This window comes from Seriola dumerili, unplaced genomic scaffold, assembly GCF_002260705.1.
Source record: "Seriola dumerili isolate Sdu_G_001 unplaced genomic scaffold, Sdu_1.0 BDQW01000138.1, whole genome shotgun sequence".
Taxonomy (NCBI): domain Eukaryota; kingdom Metazoa; phylum Chordata; class Actinopteri; order Carangiformes; family Carangidae; genus Seriola; species Seriola dumerili.
In genome coordinates, this window is record NW_019174393.1 from 691,536 (window position 1) to 705,489 (window position 13,954).

General features: G+C 42.0%; 1 protein-coding gene across 1 annotated transcript in view; it reads left to right on the forward strand.

The window, feature by feature from the left end:
• lgr5 (leucine rich repeat containing G protein-coupled receptor 5) overlaps positions 1 to 12,251 on the forward strand; it is a 32,898-nt gene extending 20,647 nt beyond the window's left edge. Inside the window, exons 7-21 of the mRNA XM_022749084.1 lie at positions 3,453 to 3,521; positions 3,657 to 3,728; positions 4,277 to 4,348; positions 4,833 to 4,901; positions 6,129 to 6,200; positions 6,392 to 6,457; positions 6,774 to 6,845; positions 8,255 to 8,326; positions 8,623 to 8,748; positions 9,535 to 9,581; positions 9,627 to 9,692; positions 10,466 to 10,549; positions 10,731 to 10,974; positions 11,264 to 11,424; positions 11,515 to 12,251. Of these exons, the coding sequence (XP_022604805.1) occupies positions 3,453 to 3,521; positions 3,657 to 3,728; positions 4,277 to 4,348; positions 4,833 to 4,901; positions 6,129 to 6,200; positions 6,392 to 6,457; positions 6,774 to 6,845; positions 8,255 to 8,326; positions 8,623 to 8,748; positions 9,535 to 9,581; positions 9,627 to 9,692; positions 10,466 to 10,549; positions 10,731 to 10,974; positions 11,264 to 11,424; positions 11,515 to 12,251 (2,029 nt within the window). The remainder of the gene's footprint in view (positions 1 to 3,452; positions 3,522 to 3,656; positions 3,729 to 4,276; positions 4,349 to 4,832; positions 4,902 to 6,128; positions 6,201 to 6,391; positions 6,458 to 6,773; positions 6,846 to 8,254; positions 8,327 to 8,622; positions 8,749 to 9,534; positions 9,582 to 9,626; positions 9,693 to 10,465; positions 10,550 to 10,730; positions 10,975 to 11,263; positions 11,425 to 11,514) is intronic.
• Positions 12,252 to 13,954: the final 1,703 nt, after the last annotated feature.

Consider the following 13,954-nt stretch of genomic DNA (forward strand, 5'->3'; position numbering starts at 1 on the left):
GGACCCACTGACAGCCATTTCATTTCCACCGGATAGAGAAATAATAGTCCAATCAGAACTTAGTAGGTGCTAACCCGCATTTCTTTGATTGACTGAAGATTGGCAAGACATCTAAAGGCCTTCATTAGCGGTTAGCTCAGTTGTTGTTTTGGTTGGAGAAAGTTTCAGGAGTCCATTGCCAAAAACAAATACAATGTAAAATCAATGGCCCGTGAAAGCTCCAGAAAAGGCTAGAAAGCAGATAGTGAGTTTCAGAACTCGTCCTTACTTCAAATTGGAAAACAAAGCACCGCAGCGTGATTGGTCCAAATCATTGGTTTGATTCAAATTGCTGAAATTATTTGAGGTTCTACAAACCTCAGCTTCTAACTTCAGTCTGTCAAAAGCTCTCCGGATGTTCCTCAGAACAACACACCTCCACTTGTACCTTTTGACTTTTGATGGCGTCTCATTACTTGTATTGATAATTTAACCGGGAGAGTTTCATGTCCATCCAATCTACAACAGTCACCTCATATTGTCTACAGGAGAACTTACCAGGACTGTTACAGCAGGAACCCTGAACCCCTGATGTAAACCCACCCATTGATACATGCCCTTTGAACCTAATCAGCACATTCAATTTATAACATTGTGATAAGTAAGAGTTTCGGATTTCCCCATGAAACCTCTCGTCCAATCACAACCTCCTGTCAATAATAGCTTTGGAAAGACGATGGCGTTCCAGCTTTTGTTGCTACAAATCATCCTCTGGACACACACATGTTCTCACACACTCAGATCCAGACTGAAGCAATTTCAATTTAATGGTATTTTCACAATGTGGCAGCTTCATTCCACACAGTGTATTTGTGTGTGTGTGTGTGTGTGTGTGTGTGTGTGTGTGTGTATAATAGCCACCTGCATCCCAGAGATGGATGAGAGGAACTAATTGAAGCCATGTGTGGACTCCCAGAATGCTCTAGTCTCCACTGGTGATGAAAGAAAAGAGAAGGAGAGGGAGGCACAGTTAAATGTTTTTTAATAAACTAAAGGAGGGAAAAAAGATTAAGCTAAACATCAAGCTCCAAACACAAACATTTACATGAAACATTTTCCCAGTCCGAGGCCGACGTTCCCACAGCTTTGTAGAGCTGGCCTTTCCATTATAGAGCTTATTTAGAGCCGCCGCTCCCAGTATACAGCTGATATTCCCAATAGGTAGCTGGACTACCAATTTAGAACTGCTACCGCCGGTGAAGGGTTAGCATTCCCAGTTTAGAGCTGACTATCTCCAGTATAGACGTTGTTTTCTGGTCTAGAGCTGACCATTCCCAGTATATATCTGACTATTCCAGTGTTAGTAATCCCGGTTGAAAGCTGACTATTTCCAGTAGAGACATGGTTTTCCAAGTCAAGGTGTGACTTCCCCTCTATAGAGTTGACCGTTGCCAGTCTAGAGTGGACATTTTCATTCTAGGACTGACTATTCCCAATATAAAGCTCGAATTTCCAATCTATACCTGACCATTTCCAGTATGCCTTTGATATTCCCAGTCTAGGGTTGACATATCCCAGTACAGTTAGTATTCTCAATCTAGATCTGAGCTAACCATTCCCAGTATAAGGTTGTTTTTTCCAAATCTAGAGTTTATTATTTTCACTATAGATCTGGTATTCCCAGTGTTACAATTTCCAGTATGGAGTTAATTTTCCCAGTCTACAGATGACCTTTTCCATCATGGAGTTGGTATTTCCAGTCCAGAGCATTTATTCCCACTATACAGTTGGTATTCCCAGTCTAGAGCTGACCATTCCCAGTACAGCTGGTATTCCCAATCTAGAATTAAGATTCCCAGTCCAGGGCCGGCCATTCCAAGAGTGTAGGTGGTATTCCCAGTCAAGAGATGAAAGAGCTGCCCATTCCAATATATAGATCTATTAATCTGGTATTCCACTATCCATCTTAATCGTGTGTGTGTGTGTGTGTGTGTGTGTGTGTGTGGTTTCAGAAACTATGCACTTCACTTTATTGTGTTGTAGATTTTAATTTTAAATGGATAAAATGGAAATTCTTGTCCATCAAAGACGCACACTTGTGTGTATATAATTCACACTGCATGTCAGGACTAAAACCAAACCATGAGGTCCCCAGGAAGTCTCTGTAGACCTCCACAATAAAACTGTGGTGAGGCGAAGATCAGGACGAGGGTATAAACCACTCTGAGTGTTCCCAGGAGAACACTGGCCTCAATAAGAGATCAGTCACTGTTTGATGTTTTCACTTTGTCATTATAGCTTATTAAGAGTGGACTGATGAGCAATGACAAGTTTAACCAGTTAAAATTGAACCTAAAACACAATAAAGTGTATGGAAGACCACTGTATGTCACATGAAAAGTAATAAAACATTTCCTTCATTATATATTTAAATATGTATTAAAAACAATAATTTATAAATGAACGATTAATCAATCAACAAATACCTCAGATTGAAAAATTCATTTACAAAAACAGCATAAAACTCTCATTAAATAAACAATTTATAAATACATTTATTAATTCATGAATAAATAATAGAATTTGAAAAGGTATTTTAAAAATAGGAGTATATTCCTGGATTCCCTTTTCAATTTACATTTCCTTTTTCCAGCTGCTTTTCCTTTTCCTATTAGCTAATCGCTTAGCTTAGTCATTTAGCTTCTCCTGTTAGCCTCTCCATTTAGCCTTTCTGTGACACTCTGGGTCTTCAGTGCTGGTAAAACCCACTGGTTAGTTCTCCAACCAATCAGAGACCTTGTCACATCCCATGGTCAATTGGGATTGTTTATCCTGGTTTTACCAGCACTGAATGTCACGCAAAGGCTAAAAGGAGAGGCTAACTGACTAAGCTAAATGATTAGCTAATAGGAAGAGCAGCTGGAAAGAGGAAATGGAAATTTAAGAAGTAAACCAGGATGATGAGTGTTTTATGCTTTTTTTGTAAATCCATTTTTAAATCTGAAGTATTCGTATGTTGGATTAATTGTTAATATATAAATTCTTTTTTCAATTCCCGTTTTTAATGCTTATTAGAATATGAAATTAAGGAAATGCTTGATTACGTTTCCCGTGCAAGAAGTTACAGGGTCTGAATACTTCCTGAATATATCAACCATATCGCTGTAATATTGTCTCTCTCTGTCTCTCTGTCTCTCTCTCTCTCTCTCTCTCTCTCTCTCTCCCTCTCTCTCTCTCTCTCTCTCTCTCTCTCTCTGTCTCTCTCTCTCTCTCTCTCTCTCTCTCTCTCCCTCTCTCTCTCTCTCTCTCTCTCTCTCTCTCTGTCTCTCTCTCTCTCTCTCTCTCTCTCTCTCTCCCTCTCTCTCTCTCTCTCTCTCTCTCTCTCTCTGTCTCTCTCTCTCTCTCTCTCTCTCTCTCTCTCCCTCTCTCTCTCTCTCTCTCTCTCTCTCTCTCTGTCTCTCTCTCTCTGTCAGGGATTTGAACTACAACAGTCTGGTGGAGTTTCCCACGGCCATCCGTTCACTCAGTCACCTCAAAGAGCTGTGAGTCCAACAATCTGTGTGTGTGTGTTTGAGACAGTCGGCATGAATCCCTGATAGATTACAGTGGCTCACTTCCACTGCGGCGCACGGTGCACTGGCATGAACACTGTTCATATGCTCTTGTTTCCTGTTTAGTGGTTTCCATAGTAACAACATCCAGTCGATCCCGGAGCACGCCTTCACGGGAAACCCGTCACTGATCACCATGTAGGTACCGCTGACTCTGAAAAACAAATCCCACCTGAGAAAACGTCTTGAAAAAATCTCAACTTAAGGCCCACTTACTCGCTTTCAGAGGAGCTTTCAGCTGTATTGAACTTCTCATCTGTGTTGGGTTAAGAGATAAGCTGCTAAAAGGATTGATGAAATCATAACAGCTACCCCCTCTGATCCATCTCCATGGAAACGAAGCAATCTCCATCCAGTGATGAAGACAGTATGATATGGGTAAAAGCTCAGGAAGCTTGTTGGTTTTGTCAAACTACTGTTTGAATAAATTTCATGCTGATGTGTCTATTATTTTATTATTAGATAGATAGATAGATAAAATATAATAGCTGAACATATACCTAGCAGAAAATAAAATGATTAAAATCTGAGGTTTTTCCAAAGCAATTCTGACATTATCAGACTAAATCTAGAATAAACAGACAATCGATCACAATGTTTTCGACAGTTGTTGCTCATCTTATTGTCATTAAGTTTTTCTGTGCTGAATGTGAGATGATGATGCCTGTCGTCTCTGTGTTTTGCAGATTTTTCTATGACAATCCGATCCAGTCTGTCGGACGCTCGGCCTTTCAGAACCTGCCAGAGCTTCGCACACTGTGAGAAAACACACACACTTTCAACACACACAACACAGACAATTAATCAATAAACTGTTTTTTAAAACAGAAGAGAAGAGGAGGAGAGAGGAGGCTCTGAGGCTCTGATTGGCTGACTGTTTTCTTAGTGATCCAATAAAAATATAGCAGATTTCAGGTAAAAACACTCAGAGAACCCAAATCCTGCAAGGTTTGGATGGTGGGTCCAGGTGGGCGGGGCTTGGTGACTGCTTTGTTGTGACATCACAAAGTTCCAGAAGTCCTGACGGCTGGTTTTAAGGCTCAGTTTCTGAATACAGGCTGTGTGCATTTCTCTGTGGACTGAGGCTTTGATACTTTCACAGTATTAATATAGAAGCTAGAGCTGATCTATAATCACACTACACATGGACACAGACCTTTACACTGGAGGAGCTTTAAATCTAAAGCTAATTATACAATGAATGTAATTAAAAGGGTCAATATTTCTCTGTTTCTCTCTCAGATCTCTGAACGGAGCCGCAGATCTCACTGAGTTTCCAGATCTGACAGGAACCAAGAGTTTGGAGAGCCTGTAAGACACACACACACACACACACACACACACAGAGGAATGCTTCATATCTGAGTGTGTTTGCTGTTGTAGCCGACATCAGTGTGTGTGTGTGTGTGTGTGCGTGCGTGTGTGCGTGTGTGTGTGTGTGTGTGTGTGAGCGCTGTTATTAATACACTACAGTTGTTATTATTCTCTCTGACAGAGTGTAACTTTATTTTCCTGCAGCTCGGGCCTGAAATTAAAACCCTCTTCTGCGTCTCCTTGTTGTGACCCACTTTCCCGTGTCATAATAAACACCTTCACCGTGTTTGTTTTCTTGTATTTTTCCGTTTTAAGCTCGTGTCTGAGAGCGTAGCATGTGTGTTCAACAGTAACCTCACGCTGAACCAGTAGGTGGAAATAAAGACTCCAGTCAAACAAACCGTCACACATTCTTCAACTCTCTGTTTTGAAACGATCCCTCCTGGTGAAACTCTGCTCCGACCAAACATCCTGCTTCAGTTCGACATCAAGTCAAGTCAAATCTGACTGATACAACAACATAACACAAGAAAATCCCTCTTAGAATGCACCTGAACGCACCTAATCCAGCTAAGCACATCACAGTACAACTTTGATGCACCTGAACACACCATAATTCTTTTTAAACGTTCCTAAATGCACCATAGAACAATGTATTACACCTTTAATGCACCTGAACACACCATCATAGTTACTAAATACAGATTAACACATCACTGTACAATCAAACGCACCTATGATGCTCCTGAACTCACCATAATTCCCTTAAACACATTATCATATATCGTCTATGCTCCTGAATACACTGTAGAAAGTTCAAATACACCTGAAGCGCACCTGAACACATCACAGTACCGCATTGTGTATTTTTGATGCATCTGAACGCACCATTATGCTTCTTAAATACTCCCGAACACATAATAATACTGTTAAATGCACCCTCTGTGCACCTGAACACACCATAAAACAAGCTCTTATTCTCCTGTGCACCTGAACACACCATAATCCACCTTAATACATTATAATATATTTTTGATGCACCTTTTCACAGCATTGTTATTTATCTTAACTACCAGGATCCATCAAGGTCCCAGACGCAGGATATGAAATGTGTAAGTGCTACAGATCTAACATGTTTCTTTGTGTGTGTGTGTGTGTGTGTGTGTGTGTGTGTGTGTGTGTGTGTGTGTGTGTGTGTGTGTGTGTGTGTGTGTGTGTGCGCAGGACTATCACAGGGGCTCGGATCACCTCTCTGCCCAGTTCAGTGTGTGAGCAGTTTCCAAACCTGCAGCTACTGTGAGTCCAAACACAAGCCTCATTCACTTTATATATATATGTATATATATATGTATATATGTATATATAATGTATATATATATACATATATGTATTTATTTTTTTAATGTCGTGCTCCTGTTCACGCCCTGTGATGCGTTCAGTGTGTTTTGGATTTAACAGTGATGACAACTGAAACTCTCTCCCTGCAGTGATCTCTCCTATAATCAGATCCAGACTCTTCCCAGTTTCTCCGGCTGTGAAAGTATCCAGAAGATGTGAGTTTGATTTTTTACATTCATTATAATTTTACTTTTAATTTAAATTTTCTTTGTTTTTCTCAATCACTTTTTTTTTCTTTTTTTCTTTTTTTTTTTTTTTTTGAAGCATCAGGTACAACTTTTCTGACCTGTAACGCTTTAAACACGCTGCTTCACAGTCACTGGATCTCAGCAGTTACCGTGGCAACCAATCAACTACAGCCAGCTGTGCATTATGGGAATAATTAGCACCATTGTAGTTCAATCAGAAAGAGAAAAAAAAAACTGATAAAAGTGACGTAATGGAAACATCGGGGTCGTGTGTGTGTTTCAGTGACCTGCACCACAACGAGATCGAGGAGCTGCAGGAGAACACCTTCCACGGTCTGATGTCTCTGTGCTGTCTGTAAGCACACACACACACACACACACACACACACACACACACACACACACCCACACACACACACACACACACACACACAGACATGTTTAATTACCCGGCTGATCCTGAGCAGTGATCTGAAGGCCTCTTTAAATACTTCAAAATGGAAACACACTCACAGACCCAGGTGGTCTGTGTGTTGATGGGACAGGTATGAGGACGTGGTCTGGCACAGATTCAGGACTCCGCACTGGAACACCACAACTGATGCTGGTTCTTAGTGACAATAACATGGATTATAGATTAGAAAAAATATTTAATTTCCATCAGTTCAGTAAGATTTAAATATTTTTTGTACAGTTTACTCATGTGTAAGAATTCAAGTTTGAAGTTAAAGCTTCACTAAAGCTGATCTTTTCTCATGAAATGCTCACGATGTGAAAGGTTCTGAAAGCTACGATAAAAATGAACGTGTGAAATTCAGGTTTTCACAAATAAAAATGTATAAAATGCTTCATACATCGGTGGTTTCCACATGTGATAAACATCCTATTTTCTTTAGCACTGCACATACTTCAGTGGTTTATGAGTTTCCCATGAGATGCATTACACTGAAATATTCAGTTGTTCAGGCAACAAAAACATAGTTTGGTAAATGTTGATGTGAAACTTTTGTCTCAAAAGACACAAGATTAAAACAAAACTCACATTATTTGCTTTTTCTTTATTTCTTTTAGAATATTTTTTGTTTTTCTAACATATTTCTTTTGAATATTTTTTGTTTTTTTGTCGATTATTATTATTATTATTATTTTTCTTTTAGAATTTTAGGAATATTTGCCTGTGATTTATACATTTGGAAATTATTCTAATTGGTTTTCTATATTTCTGGACAGTGTCCAACATGTTAGAGGATGTACAGTATACAAAGCATTCTGGAGGCTGATGTGGATTTTTGTGTCTTTTAGCACTTGTGTCCTGGTCAGAGTTTTATACATGACACAATAATATTTCATATAAGAAATATATACTATAATAATATAGTATAGTAATAAATATAGTTATAATAAATACTTAACTAATACAAATTCTAGACGACGACAGCTGCTGTTTTCCTTATGATGGATGAAACTGCAGATGTTTTACTTTGGGTGGATTATCTCTTTAACTATAACACGAACATAAATTCAGTTCCACTCAGTCGAGCCTCTGTGAGCTTCATGACTTACTTTATTCTGGTATTACAGAAATAAGAGTATTATACACTCACTTACTCTCAGTCTGGGATTAGAAACAAAGACTGGCTGTTCCATGAGACCTTGTGGTGGCTCTGCTCCGCAGTTTTCTGCAGGATTAAATTAACTGAACTAAACTCAGGATGGGAGTTTGATGCTGGTTCGATGCCTTATCGACTCTCTGTGTCTCTGCAGTGATTTGTCGTGGAACAGGTTGTCGACAGTGAGGCCGAACTCGTTCTCCGCTCTGCCCGCTCTCACCAAACTGTGAGTATCAGATGAATTTATCAAAACAACCTTCAGGTCTTTGTTAGGCGCCTGAAAGATGGCTGAAAGTCCTCCTGTCTCTCTCCTGGTTGTATACTGACAATTAAAGGCAAAAAAATTAACCAAAAATCATCTTTATAATCAAAGGAGTGAATATAAAAGTCACATGACTTCAGTCAAAAACTAAAGAAGGATAAAACGTGGAGGACCAGAGACCTGTACTGGAAATCTCAGAGGGTCATGGTCATGAAAATGAAATAATTTAATCGTGGAAAATTCCTTCTCTCTCTCTGCAGTGACCTGTCCTCCAATCAGCTGTCCTCTCTGCCTCTGATTGGTCTGCAGAGTTTAACTCACCTGCGATTGGCTGGAAACGATCAGCTGATGGAGTTAATACCCCGAGAGGACCTGCCCCGGGTCAGGTAAACACACACTGGTATAAAACACACATCTACAGTCCAGACTGATGATAAGAGGAAGGTGTGGAGAAATTCAGCTCTAAACTCTGGTCACTGTGTGTTTAAAGGTCTTTATCTGCCACACAGTTCTGTATATATTGACGTAAACCTGCTCAATCTAAGGCTGAGACTTGGCTCTTTAATCTGTTATTTGATTTCAACCTGAATGAGCTGAAGCTAAGAGCCTGAGGAACAATCACTGTCCAAATACTTACGGCCTGGTCTGTACATAAACAAAGGAGTGTTTTCTGCATTAAGACTCATTCCAGTTAATCCATGGCTCACGTACCATAACTGAAACATGAAATACCAAACAAAACGTTGCCTGCTGTGATGCTGGACCTCCAGCATGGCTGCTTGATGGAGGGCGGAGGGGAGGGGCGTTTGGTGACATCACCAACAGCCCCGTCATCCTTAAACTGCAGCCGAGACGGACCTCACAGATTTTCCCACCCTGTGTTCGACCCCAGCGGTCGCAGCAGCGTCGTAACGTTCAGAGTTATTGTTAGCTCACAGCGCCTCCCCTACATCTCCTATCACCTGGGGGGTAAATCTCTAAATTACACCAGTAATCCAAACACCGCCTGTGTGTGATTTAGTGGAATTTCCTTTAATTGGAAAAGGTCTCGATGTCGTGTATTTTAAAAGATTTAAAGGGACATTCTGCTGGTGTAATAAAGTTAATTTATCTGGGCATTTGGATGCTGGAAGTGACAAAAGTGTAAAAGGTGTGTGTGTGTGTGTGTTCAGGGTGATGGAGCTGCCTTACGCCTTCCAGTGTTGTGCCTTCGTCTCCTGTGAGAGGAGAGGAGGAGGTGGAGGTGGAGGAGGTGGAGGAGGTTTGTCCTGGGAGAGAGAGGAGGCGGCGGACTTCACCGGGAGAGACACCTCCGTCCTCTCCAGCCAAGGTGACACCAAACACACCATCACATCTCAACAAGGCTACAGCTGCACTCAGACTGAAAATAGAACTGCAATGTCAATGTACAGATAGAAAAACAATGTACAAGATTATTGGTTATCAAAGAAAGGTTGAATCGGGGGCACCTGGACTTGGTTGTCGATACTTGAAGATGTTTCCCGTACGTGGACAGACCCCTCTTACTATTACAAAATGCAGAATTTAACTGCACAACAGCTGCTAGCAAAGACGACAAGGTAATTTGTTATCCATGCTTCAATCACCTGTGGTAGTTGTTTGTTTTCATCTGGAGAAGCATCACATGATAGGAGCGTGACGAATCAGGGAAGGATACATCATGACTAGAATCTGCAGAGCTCCTGATATTTCAACACAAAACAAACCAAAGATGAACTGAAGAAAAACTGAAGAAAACCTGAAGATGAACTGAAGAAAAACTGAAGATGAACTGAAGAAAAACTGAAGATGAACTGAAGAAAAACTGAAGATGAACTGAAGAAGAACTAGAGATGAACTGGAGACAACCAGTCGGTTGGTTTTATTTCCATCAGAGTTGTTTTCTGCTCCTCTCAACCATGAGCTTTATACAAAATGGCGGGTTCTTCCGCTGGGGAACAAGAATACACTGAGTAAATAACATGTAGATTTAGCTGGTACTTCAGGTTTGTGGACCAAAGTGTAAGACAAACCCTCCAGAGTTGTACAAATATGCCGTTAACCCACTCAAAGACTTCTTCTATCCCCGCTGTGTCTTGGCAGTAGATCAGGACTGGGAGGATTTACTGATTGAGTTTGAAGACGAACCAAAACCTCAACACTCGGTCCACTGCAGCCCTGCGCCAGGTAACACAAACACTAAAGGATAGACCCTCAGACGTTGAGTTTACCTCAACACGTGTTACATGAAATACTTACTACTTACTTACTGAAATACTATACTACTATAAATCATTTTACTTATTCTAAATTAGATTTTATTTATGTTGTAGTACAATAAATAATGTGTGGTTTAAATTTCCTGCAGGACCGTTTCGTCCCTGCCTCCATCTGCTCGGCAGCTGGTTGATCCGTGGCGGGGTGTGGCTCATCGCAGTGCTCTCATTGGTCAGCAACAGCCTTGTCGTGCTGTCAATCTTCTTTTCCACCGCCACCTCGGTCACGCTGCCCAAGCTGCTGATTGGTCTGCTGGCGCTGGTGAACGGCCTGATGGGGGTGTGGTGCGGCTGGTTGGCGGCGGTGGACGCTTGGACGTTTGGGAGCTTCTGGAGGTATGAGGGGGACTCTTGGAGTACTGGGGACTCTGGGGGTTGTGTGGTGGATTCTGGGTAATCTGGGGGGTGTGGGGACTCCGGGGTTTATGGTGACAATTTTGACTATGTGCAAAAACTGACCAAATCGGTGAGATTGTCTATTTTGACCTGCAACGATCACATCAAAGCTCAGTCTGCGTTAAAAACTCCCAAAATGTACTTCATGAGCAAAAAATTTCTAAATAAAAGTCCCACAGACGAAGGGAGAAAGGCCCTTGAACTTCATCTGTTTGTGCTTGTGTTGCAGGTACGGGGCAAAGTGGGAGAGCAGCTTCCTGTGTCGACTCAGCGGCTTCCTGTGCGTGTTCGCGTCGCAGACCGGCCTCTTCCTGCTCACCGTCGCAGCTCTGGAGCGATGCCTGGCCGCCGCCACCGCCACCACAGGACGCAACAAAACTGACAAACACAGTGGTGAGGAACATGGACGTAAATTTTAGCATCAGTTGTCATGAGTTCGGGTTTGAAAGATGTTTTCTGATTTCATTCATCTCTCTCCAGGTCACGCTTCGTCTCTGCTCTTCGTCCGTCTGTCCATTGTTCTGTGTTTCCTGTTGGGTTTGGCCGTCACACTGCCCCCCCTGGTGGCCGGACACAGCAGCACCTCCCTCTGTTTGCCACTGCCTTCCTCCACCTCCTCCTCCTCCCTGGCCTTCTCCGTCTCCCTGGTGCTCCTCGACTCGCTGTGTTTCCTCCTCATGACGGTCGCTTACACTCGCCTCTACTGCCGGGTCAACAAAGCTCCACCTGCCTCAGAGGAGGAGGCGGCGCTGACTCGACACGTAGCCTGGCTGCTCTTCTCCGACTGCCTCCTCTACCTCCCTGTGGCCTTCCTCTCCTTCTCCTCCCTGCTGCGCCTCCCCGCCGCCGGGCCAGAGGCGGCAAAGGGGGTGCTGCTGCTCGTGGCGCCGCTGCCGGCCTGCATCAACCCGCTGCTCTACCTCCTCTTCAACCCACTCGCCAGGGAGGAGCTGGCAGCGCTGGCCAAACGCACCTGCGGGGCTATGGCGGTACCTAGACTACACATGGGTGGAGGAGGAGGAGGAAGAGGAGGAGGAGGAAGGTCGATGCCTGTAATGATGGATTCAACGTACGACGAGGACGCAGAGAAACAATCGTGTGACTCGACTCAGGCGCTGGTGGCAGTCGGAGGCTTAAAGGAGGAGGAGGAGGAGGAGAGAGGAAGGATAAAGAGCGAGACACAACATTCAGTAGCAATCGTTGTTCCACGTCACTAGACTGACACACACACAAACACACACACACACACACACACACCCACACACACACATATATATATACATTGGGTTTGAAGCTCTCACCTGCAAAAGGACAAACATCGTTTGCAGGGGAAAACTTACTTAAGGGTGTTGTTGCACAGAATATCTTAAAAGTTTTCCTTAGTTAAGGAAAAATTTTAAGGCTTTTGCAGCAGTGAAAGAGATTTTACAGCATTAAATTTCTACTGTATCGTTAAGGGTGTCTCCTGGTTGCAGCAAACTTCCTGAGACGTGTCCATTTTCATTTATCGCCATAAACTCGGCCACTCAGCCACTTTGCTCTCTAAGGCCTTTAGCTGACTAAGTGAATCCTTAAATACAACACCAAGTTAACATTTTCAATGAAACCTTAAGGAGAAGACTTAAGGTTGTTTTGTGCAACTGTTTTACTTAAGGAAACCTTAACTCAGACATTAAGGAAGATCTTAACTTTTGATGTTTAAATGTTCCTCATTTAAATCTCAGTTCAGACCAAACGACTTTTCGACTGTGTGAAGTTTTCTTCAATAACAGAATCTCTAAATCAAAACATGCATCAGATTTTTATAAACTTTACTAATCACATTTCTGCGTCTTAGAGGATGAACCCTTTAGATTTTTCCTGTTTCCTGTTTCCTGTTTCTTCTGAATACTTTCATATCGTGGCTGTAACGGACACCGCAGCCTGTAGGGAGCTCCTGTAGGACTTTGGCAGGTGAGACAAAGACCTAATCTTAGGACACCACACACACACACACACACACACACACACACACACACACACACACACACACAGTTACAGATACACAAGTAAACTGATATGACTGTGTGGCAGCAAATGTAGCAGAGGACGGTGAAAGAAAACAAAAGAAATGAAAGCATGTGAAGGTGCTCACCATGAGCACACTGCCAGTTTGACTCCAACTCTCTCTCTCTCTTTCTCTCTTATTGTCTGTCTTTGTCTCTCTACCATTTTTTATCTTATTTGTTTTAACGTCCCATAAAGACGAAAAATCGATCAAAAACTAAAAGATGGATCAAAATCCATGAAAAAACTGAAGAACTGGGTGGCATCCTGCTAATGTCTGATTGGTCAATCACATGCCAGAGGACACACACACACACACACACACACACACACACACACGTATAATATGGAGCGTGAATTCAGCAGCTTTTATTTTGAAATATGACATGATTTACAGCATTGTGTGACCAAACATCCTACCAAATGTTTTAGCAAATGCTGTTTACCATTTTCTTTATGTGTGTGTGTGTGTGTGTGTGTGTGTGTGTACGTGTGTATGTGTACGTGTGTGTGTGCGTGTGTGTACGTGTACGTACAGCTAATGTGTTTTAGCGTGTGTGTGTGAAAAGTGCAGCATCTGTGTGAGTTTTGCCACAGAGTTGATCCTGAAACTGAAAACAGGAACCAGAAGACAAACAGGATTAAAAACCAGCTGAAGCTCATGTTCGGCCACTGTTAGAAAAAAAAACACACACACACACAACTGGGCCTTCAAAATAACAACATTTCTTTCTACTCATAACGTGAACGTAAGGTTTTCACAATCCTAAAGTCAGACAGCAGTGTTAGTGGTGACATTTCTAAAGGATAAAGCTTTTCATATTTTTTATTGTCCACAAACCTCACAAAAGAAATAGAAATAGAAATATATTAT